The sequence below is a fragment of the Physeter macrocephalus genome, chromosome 10, assembly GCF_002837175.3.
Source record: "Physeter macrocephalus isolate SW-GA chromosome 10, ASM283717v5, whole genome shotgun sequence".
NCBI lineage: Eukaryota > Metazoa > Chordata > Mammalia > Artiodactyla > Physeteridae > Physeter > Physeter macrocephalus.
Genome location: NC_041223.1, coordinates 35,049,264 through 35,070,123, shown reverse-complemented (window position 1 = coordinate 35,070,123; position 20,860 = coordinate 35,049,264). Strand labels below are relative to the sequence as shown.

Here is a 20,860-nt window from a genome sequence, read left to right as displayed (position 1 = left end):
ACCTACAAAATAAACATTTAGTTATACACTAGAATAGATAGCTTCCTGCCAGCTTAAAATAGGTAGAGCTTATATCTGGAAAATGCTGTGATAAAACACACATTCATTATTACACCTTACAATAAACTGAGTTCACCAATGAGGAATTCTTCTCTGTGTTTTAGCAATTTTCTGCTGCTATTTTCATTATTTGAAAACACAGCTACATTGGGTCAGTCTTTTAATAAATGGGACATTCTACACATTCTAATTTATAATTATACCTACTCAGGTTAGAATTTGAGTTCATTTAAGAAGAATATAAAATGTTTCAGAAAAAAATAAATTATGCATTCTAGGGAACTGATTCCAAATGTGGGTAATATTAATTTTGATTCATAGTAATGATTGTCAAGTGATGACAGTTTTAAGGCTAGATCTCAAAAAGTTGGTAAGGAGATTCAAAGGTCTAGTTAGGTCAACTTTCAACCTTTAGAATGATTATATATTCAAAAATTAATTTTGTCAAAGAACCACACTTGCCAGAACTACATTGCACAAGTTTTACATTAGCGTATAGACACCATCTTAATGAATACTGAAGAACAAAGTGGTTGGTGATACTGAGTTCTGCATTATTCACAACCGGATTTTTCACTGGGGTGTACAATATTTTGTACACATCATGACACCTTAGAAAGAAAGCTAGGTTAAAGCATTGGTAAGATAGGCAAATATACAAAAATATTATATAATTTATAATATGCCAAAGAACTCATTCTAAAGAGAGAGCACACCTTTTGTTTGATTTGGGGTAGCAATCAAAGAAAGCAATAAAAATATTTGTTATTACTTGAAAACCTCAAAAAATCAATATCTTGAATTCTTAGATGACTTTTTGCTCTGTTATTACTTCTAGAATAAAAGCTACCATCATCTCTCACCCACAGTCTCCATTCTATCACTCCTCTCACCAAGCTTTATACACCCTACCACTGTAAAACCTATATGGGAGGCATAGCCTCACCTGCATTTCCATTGCTTTCATTGTAGTGTGGTCCAGTAGCTCTTCTCACTGAGACCATTATGCCTTCAGGTCTGGTTTACCCTCAGTTCATTCTCCATGTTTCTACTCAGAGTGATCTTTCTAAGAATATAAAATTGCTCAAGATAGTTTCCACTTAAAATCCTTCTGTGGCCACCTTCAGTTTTTAGACGGACACTAAACAGCCTCTTGCTAGGTCTCTTGCTTTTTTCTCCAATCTCAGCTCCTGTTACTTCTCCCACACACCCTTTCTTCTCAATGATCTGAACTACTTGCTGTTCTATCAATAGAACATGCTACACTATGTCACATATCCAGTCTTTCTCTTTGTGGTCATTTGGAAAGCCCATTGTCCCTTTTCTTCTGAGCAACCTCTCTCCTCTCCTCAAAGTGACCCTTGGCTAAGCTCATTTCTACTTCTCCTTCAAAACTCAGCTCTAGTACCACATTTTCTAGCTGCTGTCACTTCACTTATCATACTGCATTGTTACCATTCATTTATGAGTCTACCACCTCCACTTGAGGGTACATACTACATTTCCTTTCATGATTTCTATTCGAAGTATCCATCTCAGCTTCTAGCACATATTGAATGCTATTGAATCAATAAATTTATATGGAAACCATTGGTAATTTTAGCTTTCTTGATACAACTAAACTAAACTAAATGTACAAACTCTGCGTAACAAGGATTTCCTATGCCCTATAACAGAGGCTTTGGAAATTGGAGTTTGACATTAGGAAGACCAGAGGAGAAAGATTTACATTTCCACTGGAGTTGGAACAAACTGATGGTAAAATGCAGTCTGGCAGAGGCTAGTAGTACTGTAAAGTAGGGAAAGATAGAATCTAGTATTTAGGGCCTGTGATAGTAGACAAAGCTAACAAACGGATACTCTAAGGAGGTTTAGCTAGGTGGTAAACAGGTCTGGCTTTTATCCAGAGGGGAGGTGATGGGCCACAGACAAAGTGGAATGGCAACAAGCATCAGAAGAAAAGATATTCTGATAGACTGACATAAATAAAAAAGAAATTGGGTAGAAAGTCAAATAGTTTCAAGAATCTGAAGGAAGTGATGAGGATCCAATCAAAGATTTGAAGTACCATAAATACAGTGATATAAAAATGGATTACATCAAATTGGGTTCTCATTTTCAAAGAAATTCGAGCATTGGACAAGATGAGCCTCAAGATCAGGCTCCAGTTACGGGTAGCAGTGTTGAAGGTAGGGATGTGGTCAGAGGAAGCAAGACAAGATTACCCGACTGGATGAGTCAAACAAGCAAAGGAGGCAGGGCTCATCTGAAGCCTAATAGCTTGACTAGATCAGTCTGGTCCTGCCACTGGACCCCACCTATGGGTGATCCCAGGTAGCTGGGCAAGTCAGTTGGAAAACAGATTTTTTCTTGGTAGTAACATTCTTTTAAAAAACTTTTTATTTTAAAAAGTATTTAATTATTTCTTCTTGTAGTATTCCTGGAAATTAGAAATTTTGTGGTGAGTAAATGTAAATAAAGTCAAAGAAAGACTTTTGACTTAAAAACATGTTATCGATAATATACTCACTAATACAATAAAGTTTGTGAACACCAACTATGAGCAAAGGATTTACAAGGCTGCTCACCCCTCTGATCGTCCATGACAAATCTGGGCAAAGGTTTGTGTTTTGTTGTGATCATTTTATCTTTGATTTACAATGCTTAGCACAGTGTCTGGCACAAAATACATGGTCAGTTAATGTTTGTGTAATAATTTAATTAAATTAATAAAGAGGGTAATTTACATTATGTAGCACTATTGTGCAATAATAATAATATACTGTGTGTGCAGCTTACATTAAGTAAAGCTGAGTTCACTCAAATATCTAACTCTTAAAAGATAACTGCAAGTACCTGGTAGCTCATTAAACAGTAGCAGAACTGAACAACTATAAAGTAAATTTTATCACAGGTAGGAACATGTGAATGACTCTGATTACTGGTCAATAGTAAATGACGTTGAATGCAGGCATTTTCTCTTTCTCCTTTGGAGCAGCAATGAGACTCACTCACAGATCACTCATTCATGAATAGCAGTATGGACTTTGCATTTTCACATAGCCAGTGTTTCACAAGTGTTTATATTACAAATGTATCCAATCATCTCTTTTTCATTACCATGATTTTCAGCCAGACATGAGGTAAGAGTCCGCTTTAAGGACTCAGGTTCTTTTATCAATTTTTTTTTAAATTAACAAAAATATTTCTTCCTTTCCAATGATATAGGATTATTTAAATGGTTAATATGTGCTCATAAGATCAAATGTATTCATTTTACACACAGAACAAAGATTAATTTTATTTTTTAATGAATATGTAAACAACTTGATATAACTCAATTATGAAATACCTGCACTAATTTCTGTGCCTTGATTTATTTCTCAACAGAAGTATGAAAACAAAAGTATCCACAAAATCTACGAGTTTCAAATGGAAACTTGCCTAAGTTTTGGACAATCTGTCTAATTACAAACACACAGGAATTAAAATCGTCAGAATGATTTGACTCAATCCCTGAAAGTAACATGGCTCATAATTTCTGCAAGATGAGGATAAGGTGGGAGATTTTAATACTGGATAGATAAAGTAAATGGCAAATTGAATTTTAATATTTACTATGGAATTCCCGATAAGCAACAATTTAGGAATTAAAGGTCACATAGGCTGCGTTCATTTTAACTATTCTCCCTTTATTTCCTCAAAGCTTCCTACTTTTCAATCACTCATGAAATTATTCATAACAGATTTAATGCAATGGACAGGAGTTATTTTCTCATTCTATACCTGACAAATACCTTCAAAGCTCATATACCATAGATGCCAACAGAGGAAGGGAAATGAAATGGGACTAGAGAAAATAAAATCAAAGAGCAAAGCTGTTATATGAAACAGCACAGAGAAGTGAATGGTTCAGTTCATGAATATCTCAAAATCTCCTCCCCCTCTTACCTGATAGGTGCACCTTTAGCCTGTGCTGGTCTCAACAATACAGTTATTGTGGTGGCAGTTTCATTGAGAGAGGCATCAACTCCTTCATAGTCAGGTAAAGTTGGAGCTGATAAATGATTAATGAGGAAAAAAAGGTTCAGTCAATGAACAGAAATATATCATAGTTCAAGATGAATAAATGATCCTGACCAAGGGAAAAATCAATACTTAATATCTAAACTGTACCTTAACATATGCCACTGAATGTTAACTCCAGGAACCTAAAGCAGCAGAAGATATGAAGCAAAGATTTGTTGTTGAAATTTAAATTATAATCTGGCAACTTGTGACACACACTCCAAACATTTTGTGAAGATGCTTTAGCTTTTAGTGTCCCGAGATTGTGAAATCAGCACTGATGGGATGGGAGGAAGGTGTTAACAGCACAGGCCTGGCTGCACCTGGAGATGTGGAGATAGAAATGGCAGGAACCTAGGTAAAGGGCTGCCTGGGAGAGGTGGTGCTGCTTATGACCTAATGGTTGTGGAATGACCCAGCATTAGCCTGGACTGCTTTCACCACTGTGGTCACAATAGAAACATATCTAGGAAGTATGTTGAATGGGAATGGGAACTTTAGCTGTTATTTACCATGAACTAGTGCATTAGTCGCCACATTCTTGAAAAGAAGAAACTTAAAATTTTTCAAAATATTTGACAATGCTTGGGGGTGAGAGGGCTTCCTCATCTTGAACTGGGTGAACAACCTCAAATGGCTTTTAATTCTTTCCATGCAGAAAGATGTTTAAGGGAGTATATGAACAGCAAAATGTGTGCATTAACAGAAAGATTGAGAACAAATACTATTTAATAAAAATTTTAGAGTATTTCATTCATTCAACATTTACTGAATATTATTATGTGTCAAATTTTACGAGACGTGCTATAAATATAAAAGCAAATGAAGTGTGGTTTCTGACATTTATAGAATTAAAAGTAGGGATTCACATTTATCAAGAGTGAGAGTCTTATAAAAAGCAAAAAAATTATAGCAAAATTTAGGTCACCAAAAGAGGGGACAGTTAATTAGCCAACACAGTGGTTCTCAAACTAGGGAGATCAGAAGCACCTGGAGGGCTTCTTAAAACACAGATCACTGCCCCTCTCCCCTACAGATTCTGATTCAGTAGGTCTGGGGAGGGGCCTGATAATGTACATTTCCAGGATATTTCCAGGTGATCTGGATGCTGGGGGACCACAGCTGTCTAAACTAGTTGATGCTGGGGGACCACACTTGTCTAAACTAGTGTTGGGGATTGAGAAGATGAAACAGAAGACTTTCACTGTTTAGGCAATGCTTGAGCTGAATGTTAAAAGAAGAGTAAAAACTCATCAGAAGGAGAATGCATGGAATAATATTCCAGAGAGAGGAAACAGAATATATGAAGATATCATTACGTGAAAGGACACAGAGTGTTCTAACAGCTACAATTAGTTTGCCATGCCTGGAACTTTGGATTCATGGGTAGGAGTGGAGGATGGGAGGGGCCATAAAATGAAGGGTCACAAATGCTTATCATGCAAGGATGTTTGGGCTTTATCATATTGGATATAATATACTTGATTTTGAAAAAAAATTAAGGAAGAAATATATGTTGTACAAAGATGAATAGAAAAAAACACTGGAGCAAGGCAAGTCTAAAGGCAAGGATGCTGCTTAGAAAGATATGTCAATGATCTGCTTAAAATATTTTCCAGATGGAAAGAAAGAAACAGTTTAGAAAGAGGCAAATTATCTGAGAGTTATCTACAAGTAGAATCAACAGATACTATATAGGCATAATATGTATATGAGTATTATTTTATATGGGTGTATAATATATCATATGTGTATTGTACATACACGTACACACATACCCATACATATAAACAATACTGCCAAGCATCATGCCTCCAATAACTTGATTTCACTTTAATTTAAGTTGCTTTTAAAATGCTGAAAGATATAATTACTGGACTCAAGGGATAAATAACAATAAATTACCTTAAAAGTTCAAGTGAGCCTGAGAACCACACTAACCATAAATTTCATTAGCCTTATAGCTTGATTACTGTGTGTTCCCAAGATACAGTGATTGCAACCAAGTTTTAAAGTTCAAGTCAAGTATCCATGTACAGAGGTTGCTTCAAGTAAAACTGCAGTTAAATAACTCAAAGAAAATGCTAGGTGGGTGTTCTGGTCTTCATAAGTTTTTTTACTCAATAAAAAAAAAAATTGTGTCTGAACCACAATAAATTTTGGCTCTCAATAATGTTCATTTGTTCAATGTTCTCAGTTTTATAAAGTTTATGTAAATTTTGTACATATCTCTGTTGAAGGATCTTATTTATAGCACTATTGCTAATTCTAAAGGGTAGGAAATATGTTTTACTATATCATCATATCACCAAGTCATAGTTTCTAGTAAAATAATTTCAATAAATATTTAAATTGATGATTTAGAATTGTTCCATCAAGAAAAGAATTGGCAATTTTAATACTTTGCTATTTTTTAACATAATGAATACTATTTTAAAATTCTTTATTAGACTATTAAGATATATCAAATGCTATACAAAAGGAACCATAACTCATACTGCAATAATTTTTTCCATGACATAAATTTTTAAAGTTTTATATTATATTCGAAATTTCCAAATAAAATTTTAGACTTAAAAAAATTAGAGAGTATGTGGTTTCTTTCTGATTCAAATTATATAATTTCAGAAGAACAGTAGAGGATGTATTATGATATACCACCAATATATGCTATGTACAACTATAATAAAAATGGACATGAAGGAACAAAAAGAATTTACAAATTCAAAATTAGTGTTTTAATATATTAAGTAGTTGACCCTTTAAAACATTTATTTTTCAGATTTAACTTTTCAGTTACATAAGTAACATATATCCGTTTTAGTAATCTTAAATAAATAAGATAAAATATTAATATACATACACTGGGGTAGATATAGGGCATATTGCAAAGCTAATTCCTAGCAAACTGTGAAATTGTGAACATAACATAATGTGAAATTTAATTGTATTTGTTAATCAACTTAAAATTCTCCTGCACATTACCATTCTGAAATTTAGATGAATTTATGTAAGATTTCTAAGAGAAAGAAAAGTTCATATTTGTTTGTCATAAAATTATCAGAATGTCAGGGAAAAATGGAACAGAGAGACAAAGTATGTAGTACTGCAAGGATCTTCTACCATGCTTTTGATAAAATCCATTTACAGTAAAGATCAGATACCATAATAATTACCAACTCCTCAAACGTATGATAGGTTTTTAATATGAACTTTCATAATGAACTTTAAAAAATTTCTAATTAAGATATAATATAGTCTTTAAAAAGACCTTTGTCAATTAAAAAATGACAGAGATTTTGAGATTTTGGGGGTTTGGACATATAACAAATAATAATCTGTATTCAGATAATTCTTTAAAGTGCCTTCAATCATGACTAATTACATTAAAGATTCAATAAATGAGGTGAATTACATTCAGTGTATATGTGATTCTCTAGGACATACTATTACAAATCAATTCTGTTTGCCCTGTATTCATTTGCATACCTGAGATATTGGTGGTCACATTGATGGCTGTGGCTGGCCCAAAGCCTTTGATTGTGCTGGCTCTTATGAAAAACTGGTAGGTGGTTCCAGGATGGAGATGCATGAAGACATGGTGTGTACTGTTCCATAAATTTGATACAGTCTGGGGAGGTCCAGCCACTGGAACTGCAGGATCAAATGATCTTATGCTGCTGTAACTGACCTGTTTTAAGAAATATATTTCCTATTACATATCCAATATAAGTCATAATACATTCTAAATAAACCCCCTTTAAGTAAGATAGCGTTCAAGGGCATCTGTGTGGAATGAAACACATTTTTTTCACTTCTTTTCCTTCTCTTTTTGATATGGTTATTTCACTGTCATTCTGTATCTATTGTCTATCTGGCTGTCTCTCTATTTATTTATCTATTCATCCACAGATAAACCTAGAGTTATCTGACTGGATCAATATACATCTATTTTCTTCCATCAAAAGATAAATGAATATACTTAAATATGAATATATATCTATATATAATCTTACGGACATATATAATATAATGCATATGAAACCCAGAAAGTCCCACCAAAACTGCATCAAGAAGGAATAGATAATTTGAACAGACCAATCACTAGAAGTAAAATAGAATAGTGTAATAAACTCTCTGCAAACAAAACTCCCCATTCCTGTGATGTACTCTGTTGCCACTAGAAAGTAAGTATTTTATGCTATAATCAACGCTGATTACTCAGGAACAGAACTAAACATTTGTGCAATTAAAATGATGCTTTCTTTTCTTCTTTTCAGGTTCTCATATTTAAAAATAAGATAATGATTTATATTCAAAGTTGAGATGAAGCTCTGTAATAGTCAGGTTTATGATATATTTTGCTTTTTAGGTGTTTCTCCCCTACTCTGAAACAACTGACATTGAAGGGCCTCTCCTAAATCATAGCATGAAATATGAGTTTCTTAATTTTATAAAAATTTATTCTTTACAATCACCAGTAAGTCTGTTTGACAAGGCCCATCCCACTTCTCTAAAACAACAACATTTACTTAAGAATTTGAAAACTCTAGGTGCCATACAATATTTGTTTTGATGCTTAATTTTGGAATCAAGGAATTTATAAATGAAAACAGAGAAGAACTAACATTGATTTTAACCCCCAATTCTCACTTACTTCTTTTCCATTATTTTTCTCTAACATTTTCTTTTACTCTCCCCTTCAATCCATATTTCAATAAACTTCCTTATTCTCCCAGTACCTCATATTGAGTGATGATTCCATTTGGATCCAAAGGTTCTTTCCAGTTCAAGAAGATCTTATTTTCAAAGGATGTTCCTTGAAGAGAATTGACTGGTACAGGGCCAGGCACTACAAATAAATACATTTTTGGTTATAAGGATCCTTATATCAGAAACAGAAAAAGTAAACATATAAGCTAAACAGGTTAAAAGTAAATAAAATAAATAAAAATGTGTCCTTAAAAAGAAAATAAGCTGTATGGCAAGTTTTTTTTCTTTTTTTTTTGTGGTACGCAGGCCTCTCACTGCTGTGGCCTCTCCCATTGCGGAGCACAGGCTCCGGACGCGCAGGCTCAGCGGCCATGGCTCACGGGCCTAGCTGCTGCGCGGCATGTGGGATCTTCCCGGACCGGGGCACGAACCCGTGTCCCCTGCATCGGCAGGCGGACTCAACCACTGCGCCACCAGGGAAGCCCTGCAAGTTTTTAATACATGGGAATTCATGGGAATTCAAAGTAAAAAAATTTATAAGCTTCTAATGCAGATTATGTACAACTGCAAAGTTATTTTTATTCAGAAGAATATTCTATCACCTTAGAGAGCTGAATAAATTGTGTAGTCTAGTTTTCTCTGTTGTATACCTCTAATGACATGAAGATCTCATTTGTAATTCGTTTCAAGAACAGAGCTTTCCCTGAAAGATTTTTTGAAGATAATTATAAGCCCCTAAGGTGTCTCCATAAACAATGTTCATACAATAATAAATTATAATAATAATTAACACTTCTTAGACTCAAAAGCCAAACTATATAGTACCGAATTGAAATGTTCATTAACAGTCAATCTGACTTTTATAGCTATATTTATTATATTTCTATGAATTAAAAAAAGAGCATTGATTATTACAATTTTTAAAAAACTCCTTAAGATGAATAGGTTTTAAAGTCATTGCTTCAGTCTTTCAAATGAAATTCCCTTTTTCAAAGCTAAGAATCAAACCATTTTATAACACTGGACTTGTTTAGAACTCAACTATCAACATAACTGGTTTTGAAGTGTCCCCAGGTATGACAAGATTTGAGAAACTATTCCAGTCCTTATTTGCAAATGTCATATAACCCAGTGGCAGCAATGAACGATGTGTCAGCTTCTCTAGACAAAATACAACATACGAGATACTTTTGCTATTGTGTATTTTCCTTTTATATTTTTTATTTAAATATTCGGTTGCTATTTAGTTACATAAATATCCAGTTTCTTGTTCTCATAATGCTTAAAAATATATCCTATCCATCCTACTTTGCTTAAAAATATGCTTTCTCTTGAAAATATCAACCCAATATTGGGCAAATATGTTTTTTAATTAATATTTTTCCTTAATCTAACGTTTCAGTGAACTTTACACGACATTATCTAGAAATGTAGTTTCAGATTACACAGAAATTTTGTGAGGACTGAAATAAATTAAAAATCACTGGATCAAAGTAAATGCATTGCAATGTGGCCAGCAGCATCAAGAAATTCTGAATGATATGTCAAAAGAGTAAGATTTATTTCAATCTACAAGCAGACGATGAATGATGTTATGACCTCTGGGAGAGCCAACATAATTTGGCATATTAATAATGAATTCATAAAGGAAAAAACCCACAGTAAACAGAAAAGATGCCAGGACTAAACTCCAGAAGATATATTCATGCATCTAACAGCTGAGGGCTTGGGGAAAAGTTAACCTAAGGCATCCACTCCCTTTGACCCCCAGGTCCACAGTATTGGCACAGGCTATACAGTTATCGAGGCAGAGGGGCCGTGATGGCCCCTGTGTGTAATCTGTGGCATCTGCTGAGGCTCCCATGGGCCTTGGTTTGTTTCCTAAGAATACCTGTTGTTTCCATTCCACTCAAATGACATAAGCTTACAATTGTAGTTAAGGGAAAGTATTTATTTGCCTCTCCACACCTCTCATAGAGGGTGGCTGCTGGGGGAAGGAGGAAGTAAAGCCCCAACTAGTGAGTAAATGTTTATTTGATGGTATTATAATTACTACCTGTGTTCACCAAACACGATTTGGTCAAAAAAATAATATGAAATGGCATGGATATGTTTCAAATTGTTCACAAATAAGGATAGTATTTTTTTTAATTTTATTATTTGAATGCTATAGACGGTATTTTATTTTATTCTATTTTATTCTATTATTCTATTCTATTTTATTTTATTTTTTGGCTGCATTGTATGGCATGCAGGATCTTAGTTCCCTGACCAGGGATCAAACCTGTGCCCTATGCATTGGAAGTGCAGAGTCTTAACCATTGGACCGCCAGGGAAGTCCCGAGGATAGTTTTAAATGTTTGTAAATTCTACATTGAGAGGAGGGTAGAAATGGAAAGTAGCCTTCCTGGAATTTGTGTATTTCTCTGCTCTTCTTATACATGTTCTACTTTGTCAACAGGATTCACTTCATACACTTATGGAAAAGTTTGTGGGAAAATTATAGCCAAGAGAGTTCCACACTACTGATCTTGCACTGAGACCAGCATGGTGAATGAGAGAAAGAATTACACTTAGGTGAACTACAAAACACACACATAAAACATGTGGAGGAAAGGGGTGAGGGCACAGACAAACTATATTCAATAATTTTCTACAGACAACCTGTATTCAATAATTTTCTGTGTTTGAAGGAAGACAATTCTTTATACAGACATCTATATGTACATATGATTTGTGCAAATACAACATGAAGTTACTAAGACCATCATCATGGCAGTCTTCATAGTGCAGGAAATGTCCTCTCACATTTCCACATCAACAACTTTTAATGGAGACAGAATGCTGACTTTTATTCCCCTGCTTATAATTTATTTGAGAGCTGTTTCAGCTAAATTTTTTTTTTGCACATAAAAAAGGCCCTTAAAATATAACTCTCAAAGTGGAAGAGAGGAAAATGAAATGTGGGTGGGGCAAGATTATATTAAATAAGCTTTACAGCCTTTAAAATATAATAAATGTACATTTAAAAATAGCTTTGTATTAGTCAAAAAATGTCCCCAAACCAGGCTTTTCTGCTGAGCTAACTTCACAATATTGATTTTTATGAATGCTAGAATAAAAAATGAAAACAAAATCTCTTACACAAAATTCTACCCATGCATTAAAAAATGCATGCAATAATTAAATATAAATTCTACCTTAAGGTTCTGGTGGGAAGTCATTCTAGCTTTGCTCTCATGGTTTATGGATGTACCCAGAATTCTTTTCATGAAATTATATTCTTTTATTAGATGGCTGATAATTTATTATTTTTCTATGTATATAGGGCAGCAATAATTTAGCAAGACTGACTTAATTAGATCATCATAATCCATCGATCTTCCAACAATAGATTGTGATTTAGATATTCTGTCACCCCCCACCAATTCAGGAACATTGAGACACATCAAGTACTCTGTAGAAACTGGAGTTTATAATGAGCAGATCTGGAGCCTGAATTATTTGCAAATACTTCATAGAAAGCTTGTACTTCAATCATTTAGTCTTATATATAAAGCAAAAAATTTAAAAACCCTTACAGTAGAAGGAATTACTTTGTGACTGTACTACCATGAAATAATAACATGCACCTCAATATCATTACAAACAATAAAAAAATTCTTCAAAACAGAGGTTAAAATAAAACAAAAGTAAGAAATATTATTGAAATTAGACCGAATAGTTAATGCCATTTTACTTTTACAAAACTATTTCTAGATGAAATAAATAACACAGTCATGAGTTTGATCAATTTTAGGACATAATTTAAATTTCCATAGCAATTCACTTCCTGATTAGTCATCTAGTCGTATGTGTACCCAAAAATACATTAAAAAATTTAATGCAGGGCTTCTCTGGTGGCTCAGTGGTTGAGAGCCCGCCTGCAGGTGCAGCGGACACGGGTTCGTGCCCTGGTCTGGGAAGATCCCACATGCCACGGAGCGGCTGGGCCCGTAAGCCATGGCCGCTGAGCCTGCGCGTCCGGATCCTGTGCTCCGCAACGGGAGAGGCCACAACAGTGAGAGGCCCGCGTACCACAAAAAAAAAAAAAAAAAAATTTAATGCAATATGAAAAAAGATTATATAAGCCTGACTGCATTCTTTGGTTTGTGGAAAGAAAAGCAGACTAAAAACTCATACCAAAGAATACCCTCAAAATGAATTATATTGTTAGAGAATGATTGACTGAAGAACCACAAAACTCACATAACTGAGACTAACATTACCAATTAAGAAATCATGTTTTTTCATATATATGGAATCTAAAAAAAAAAAAAGGCTTTGAAGAACCTAGGGGCAGGACAGGAATAAAGACACAGATGTAAAGAATGGACCTGAGGACACGGGGAGTGGGAAGGGTAAGCTAGGATGAAGTGAGAGAGTGGCATGGACATATATACACTACCACATGTAAAACAGATAGCTAGTAGGAAGCAGCTGCATAGCACAGGGAGATCAGCTCGGTGCTCTGTGACCACCTAGAGGGGTGGCATAGGGAGGGTGGGAGGGCGACACAGGAGGGAGGAGACATGGGGATATATATATATGTATAGCTGATTCACTTTGTTATAAAGCAGAAACTAACACACCATTGTAAAGCAATTATACTCCAATAAAGATTAAAAAAAAAGAAATCGGTTTTTTTTTCAATTTTAAGTGCAGGCAATAAAACGTGAGTACATTCTTATTACTAAAATCACAGATTATAAAATGTATAGTGTACAATGAACAAATGGGACCTAATCAAACTTAAAAGCTTTTGTACAGCAAAGGAAACCATCAACAACAACTAAAAGACAACCTGCAGAATGGGAGAAAATATACGCAAACAATGCAACCGACAAGGGGTTAATACCTAAATATACAAACTGCTTGTATAACTGAATGTCAAAAAACCCAAACAACCCTATCAAAAAATGGGCAGACAACCTAAACAGACATTTTTCAAAAGAAGACATACATATGGGCAACAGGCAAGGAAAAGATGGTCAATAACCTAATCCTTAGAGAAACGCAAATCAAACCCACAATGACGTATCACCTCACACTGGTCAGAATGGCCATCATCAAAAAGTCTGGAAATAATAAATGCTGGAGAGGGTGTGGAGAAAAGGGAATATCTGCACACTGTTGGCTGGAATGTAAACTGGTGCAGCCACTATGGAGAACAGTATGGAGGTTCCTTAAAAAACTAAAAATAGGGCTTCCCTGGTGGCGCAGTGGTTGAGAGTCCGCCTGCCAATGCAGGGGACACAGGTTCGTGCCCCGGTCCGGGAAGATCCCACATGCTGCGGAGCGGCTGGGTCTGTGAGCCATGGCCTGCTGAGCCTGCGCGTCCGGAGCCTGTGCTCCCCAACGGTAGAGGCCACAACAGTGAGAGGCCCGCGTACCACAAAAAAAAAAAAAAAAAAAAAAAAAAAAAACTAAACTAAAAATAGAGCTACCATATGATCCAGCAATCCCACTTTTGGGTATATACCCAGAAAAGACAAAAACTCTAATAATTCAAAACGATACATGCACTCCGATGTTCATAGCAGCACTATTTACAATAGTCGAGACATGGAAATAACCCAAGTACCCATAAACAGACAATTGGCTTAAGAAGATGTGGTATATATATACACAATGAAATATTACTCAGTCATAAAAAGGAATGAAATGTTGCCATTTGCAGCAACATGGATGGATCTAGAGAATCCTACACTTAGTGATGTTAAGTCAGACAGACACATACAATATGATATCACTTACATGTGGAACCTAAAAACAATGCAAATGAATCTATATACAAAACAGAAACAGACTTACAGACACAGAAAACAAACTCATGGTTACCAAAGGGGAGATGGAGGGAGGGAGGGATAAAGTAGGAGTATGGGATTAATGGATATGAACTACTATACATAAAATAGATAAGGAACAAGTATTTACTGTATAGCACAGGGAATTAAATTCAAGATCTTGAAATAAACTATAATGGAATATAATCTGAAAAAAAAATAACTGAATCACTTTGCTGTGCACCTGAAACTAACACAATTTATAAATCAACTATACTTAAAAATGTCAAGTATAATATAGACATAATATTTATCCCACTTTATAAAATGAGATAGAGATTTTTCAGAGCTTTTGAATCCATGCTTAGACTTCCCATTTTGATACTCTGCCTATGAAACAACTACACTCAACCACTGTTTCTTTCATAAGCATGTGTTGTGTGTGTGTTGTGTATGTGTGGGGGGCAGGGGGGTAATACGAGTGTTTGTGTGTTTATGTATAAAAGCAGGGTTTGTTCTTTAAAATGTTGTTAATGTTTTGATTAAGTGCAAGTTCAAACATGATAGCTGAGGTGACTGTGTTTTATTGTCTCAAAGATGACAAAAATACATTATCATGAATAAGTCTTAGGTTTATTCTTTGAAATTTTATGAATATGCATAATTTTAGGACAATATTGTTTCCTTGAAAGTTTGAGCTAGATGAGGTTAAAAGGCTTTCACTTCCCTTTATTACAACAAAAACAACAGAACAATCCAAGATCATTTCCATTTTTCAGAGCGAGAAAGCTTGAAGTAATAAGGAGAATTTCTAGAAACTATGGAATATTGACCCATTTTATGGCAATCTCATACTTGGTAGGCATCAAAATATACATCTGACCCTAAAGTTCAGAACTCGAGGGAAATTGGGAACCCTCAGGTATCAAATACATCCTGTTTTCTGAAACCCAAATAAAAATGTAGATGGAACCTTAGAGATCATCTAATTTAACCTTTTCATATAGAGTTGAGAAACAGAGAACTAGAGGGGTGAAAGGATTTGCTAAGATTACAGTTGTTAGAGCCAGGACTGAAAACTCATGATTCCTGACTCCCAGTTCAGTTTTGCCTCAATTCACTATATAGCACACTTTTTCCCCCTGCACACTTTCATTCATAAAAGGAAATATTGCAAATGAAATGTCTTACATTGGAAGAATACAGTGTTATTATTAGATTATTTTTATACATTTTTGTCTAGGATACATTTTTTTTTAAATCAGAAAATGTATTCAAATTCACATTAATGACATACAATAGTATGTGTGTGTAACTTATAATATTAATATAAATGTTTCTTCCTATTATTCAATAATTTAGAAGTAATACACAGAAATTGGGCAAGTTATAATTCAATTACTTGGGTGGTAAAAAGATGGATAAAAGATGATAGCTTGCCAATATCTGATAAGGACCTTTATTTGGACTTAAACATATAAACTTTGACCTTTTATATTTATAATTACATAAAACTATCTAAAAATAAATAGAATAGGTAAACAATGCTGCTTTCAAATCTAAAGGAAATGAAAGCTATTACTATTGATCTGTAAAATGCAAAAAACTAAATTTTTAACTAAGTGCAATTCACCAAGAGGTAATCGATGTAGTGCCACAAATGGTGAAAATTATTTTTGAACATTTGAGAAAAACTTTATTTAGACTTTTAGTGTAGTTGCTACTTTTCTAATATTGTATAAAAATGGAAAACAATAAAGGAATAGTTCATTTAGTATTTGATGCTACCCTGAAGAATATTAAGTTTCTTGTTCAAGGCAAACCCTTTCCAAAGTTAACCCTGTTAAAAGTATTTAGCAGATTTCGGAATCCAATTCAATTGTGGGGACTCTAGGCAAAACTGTAAGCAAGTACATAATTCTTGTCATACAATTCCCCCCTTTAAAAATAAGGAATTATGAGCATACCATCTTCATCCGTTTGAATAATCGTCTCTTCACTCTCCTTCCTGCCTTCTGGATTGGTTAGGATCATCTTGAGGCTGACGTTTGTATAAGGTGGCAGATGGTTCACAACATGCTGAGGGGCTTTGGGGTCCATGTCCAAACAGTCTGCCTTGCTCTCATTGTGACCACGGAAGTAATGGTAGCAGATAGTGACATTAAAAGTGTGGCAACGAGTGATGTTGTAACCCAGGGATTCCCAGTCCACAGCAATGCGTCTTGCCTGTATCTCAGCAATCTTTAAAGTCTTTGGGGTTCGCATAGGTTCTGAAAAATAAATCAAAGACACAGATAGCTGTCAACTTTACCATGAATTATCTTGAAAAAATTTAACACAGCATGACATAGCATGTGTAAAACTAGGAAAATCTGGAAGTCATCGTTTATTCTCATTTTCTTTATTACTCATGATCTTATTCTTAAAGGTTTCTGTCAGGGCTATGATTTACCAATGGGAAGAGAAATAAGAATTAAAATGTCCACAGTCCATAGTGCTCAGGAACATGGCAGAAAAATAAAAACCTGAAAATGTGGCCACAATGTTTTATAGTTGTTTCTGTTGTTACTGCCCTATTCCCCATCTTTCTTTGGTCATTATTGAGCAAGTGAATTAGCTAATACATCATAATGGATAAGAGTCAACATGTTCTGCTCTCTGATTTGTCATGTCACCAAGCTATGCTGTATACTAATTAGTCTAATCGTAACACTAAACTACCATTTACAAAAATGATGCAGATATTAATTAACATTTATTATTTCAGTAATGATGTTGTTCATCAAAGCAGAAAAATATCTGAGAAAAATTGCAAGAGCACATGTGGATATTCACATTGTCATCTATCCTTCTTGATCTCTTTTTGTCTTTCTCTAGGAAATGCTCAGGTTTGACAATCCATTCAGTGTCACCAAAACCAAACTGGGAAGTGAATTTCCATTCAACTGGAAAATGCTGGCAGAACTAAACACTCTGAAGACTGGAATCCATCCATCACTGCTTCCCAAGTGTATACTTTTCTCATGCAAGACTAACTTTAATCATCTAACTTAATCAAAATAATTACCCTATGAAAGTCATGGCCATGGCAAAGTCTACACAGTAAACAAACCAATACACAGCAAAACTTTAATACATTGATTTGACAAAGAGATTAAAGTCAAGGTCAAGGTTGAGGCCTTGTTGGTGCCTCCATTAACTCACTAGGGATTGTTAGTGCTCATGAAAAATAGAAATCAGTAGGGAAAAAGTGAAGAAAAATAAGTAATACAAAAAGCCCAACATGGGTATTTTTATAAATTTTCATTTTTGAGATTAAAATCTTAGTTGTGTAAAAATAATCAGCATGGCACACAGATGGCAAACCCACATTGGGATTCCAGTTCAATATATTTAATGTGAAGTCTGAAATACACTCTGGTGGCCATTTAATTTAAAACCTCAAAACTATAAAAATACATATATATATATGCAAATTAATCTTTGGTAGAATCCAAAGTTTAGGTTTTAAATTCTCTCTGATATTCTGATTGCTTACAAAATCCAGTCCCCCTATTTTACCACTTTTGTTTCAGTGTTAAGTAGGCTGGAAGAAAGATGTGGTTTTTTAATCATTTAAAAAAATCTCTTTATATGTCTAGCGCTATGTTATCATTTGCCCCACCAGGCACAAGAGTGAGATGATGACATTTTCCTTTCTGTCTAGTTAGACTAAAAGCACAGTCTTCGGCATCACTGCCCACAAACTGGCCAGGCACTTATAGGTAGGATCATCCAAAAGCTTCCCAGATAAATTGTGACTTTGCTGCCTGTTAGGTAGCAATCAGATACAACTGAGTGGCCACACTGCAGTTAGTCCATACGTTGTTCTAGAAGTGTCTAGATTGAGAAATTTCTCCAGAAAATACCTGATGCATATGAATGCAAATATCCCATACAGCAATAAGAGAAAACACCAATAAATATTTATTCCTCTGTTTTAATTTTTTTAGGTCTAGTAGTCATATACCTGTTTTCATACACCCTTCATTTTGAATTTGACATCTTATTCCTTTATAAACTTCTCTTTTTCCAAGTGATCATTCTCTTTCATACATCTTTTCATTTTATACCACTATTCAATTTCCACTTACCCTGCATTCTAATACAACTTTAAAAGACTAAGAAAAGCATAAAGAAATTGAAGAAGACACAAATGAAAGATATTCAGCGCTCATGGATTAGAAAAATCAATATTGTTAAAATGGCCATACTACTGAAAGCAATCTACAGATTCAATGCAATCCCTATCAAAATTCCAATGGCATTTTTTCGAAGAAATAAAACAAATAATCCTAAAATTTGTATGAAACAACAAAAAAACCCCAAATAGCCAAAGTAATCTTGAGAAAAAAGAACAAAGCTGGAGGCATCATGCTCTCTGATTTCATACTATATTACAAAGTTAAAATAATTAAAACGATATGATATTTGTAATAAAACAGACACATAGATGAATGGAACAGAATAGAGAGGCCAGAAATAAATGCACACATATCTGGTCAATTAACTTATGACAAAGGAGTCAAGAATATAATGGGGAAAGAACTATCTCTTCATTAAATGGTGTTGGGAAAACTGGACAGTCATACGCAAAAGAGTGAAACACAACCACTGTCTTACACCATATACAAAAATTAACTCAAAATGGATTAAAGACCTGAAAGTAATAGCTGAAACCATAAAACTCCTAAAAAAAAAAAAAAAAAAAAAAGGTGGTAAGCTCCTTGACCCAGGTCTAGGCCATGATTTTTTTGAATCTGACACCAACAGCAAAGGCAACAAAAGCAAAAATAAATAAGTGGGACTACATCATACTAAAAAGCTTCTGCACAGCAAAGGAAACCATCAGCAAAATGAAAAGGTAACCTACTGAATGGAAGAAAATATTTGCAAATCATATACCTGATAAGTAGTTAATATCCAAAATATATAAAGAACTCCTACAACTCAATAGCAAAAAACCCCAAACAAGCTGATTAAAAAATGGGCACAAAATCCAAATAGACATTTTCCCAAAGAAGACACACAGATGGTGAACAGGTACATGAAAAGATGTTCAACGTCAGTAATCATCAGGGAAAAGCAAACCAAAAGTACAAGATATTGCCTCACACCTCTCAAAATGGCTGTCATCAAAAAGACAAGAAATAACAAGTGTTGATGAGGATGTGGAGAAAAGGGATCCCTTGTGCACTGTTGGGAATATAAATTGGTGCAGCCACTATGGAAAAAAGTATTAAGGTTCCTCAAATAAAAACAGAACTACCATAAGATTCAGCAATTCCACTTCGGGGTATTTATCTACAGAAAATAAAAACACTAACTGAAAAGATATATGCATCCCCATGTTCACTGCAGCACTATTTACAAGGAAACAACACAAGTGTCCATGAAGGGATGAATGAGTAAAGAAAATGTGTTTACATATACATATCTATGCATATATGCATATATACCATGGAATATTATTAAGCCATGAAAAAGAGCGAAATCTTGACATTTGCAACAACATGGATAGACTTCCAGGGTATTATGCTAAATGAAATAAATCAGACAGAGAAAGACAATACCATATAATTTCTCTTATGTGTGGGGTCTTAAAAACAAAAACAAAAAATAACCCAAAAAACAAGATCATAGATCAGTTAGAGAGAACAGATTGGCAGTTGCCAGAAGCAGGGGATGAGGGGTCAGAGAAATAAGTAAAGGGGGTATAATGTATTAAAAAATAAAATGAAATAAAATTTTAAAAAGAATCTGTTTTACAGATGTATGACACAACTTCATTGGTAGGAGTGGAGGAAAATTTTACCTTAGTAACTTTGGCAATGAGTAGAAACTACAAGACCAATAAAACCCCCAAAAAACAGAACAAAAAACAACAAAAAAAGTGGATATTCATAGGAATGGTTTAAAGTTTACACATGACTTTAGTCATCATAGAGGGACTATATTTCTGAACAGCAAATTTAGAGGCCCTTTTAAAAAAAAGAAATAAAAAAAAGTGTACACACGAATGTGAAAAAAAGTGGAAACGCAAAATGGTAAAGAAAAAAAACCTACTTAACACTTTATGTACTAAAAGCCTCTACAATTTGCCTGTCAAATTACTGACTACATATTTACATTTTCTCCCAAACTAATAATAAAAT

The 20,860-nt window shown here is 34.3% G+C and overlaps 1 protein-coding gene across 7 annotated transcripts in view; it reads right to left on the bottom strand.

Annotated features, from left to right (window-relative positions):
* The window catches only part of PTPRK (protein tyrosine phosphatase receptor type K), a 598,377-nt gene that overhangs the window by 124,202 nt on the left and 453,315 nt on the right, over positions 1-20,860 (bottom strand). For all 7 annotated transcript variants that reach the window (XM_028494462.2, XM_028494461.2, XM_028494460.2 and 4 more), the window contains exons 8-11: positions 16,634-16,936; positions 8,871-8,980; positions 7,618-7,819; positions 4,012-4,117 (exon numbers count right to left, since the gene is read on the bottom strand). In XM_028494462.2, coding sequence (XP_028350263.1) covers positions 4,012-4,117; positions 7,618-7,819; positions 8,871-8,980; positions 16,634-16,936 — 721 coding nt within the window. The remainder of the gene's footprint in view (positions 1-4,011; positions 4,118-7,617; positions 7,820-8,870; positions 8,981-16,633; positions 16,937-20,860) is intronic.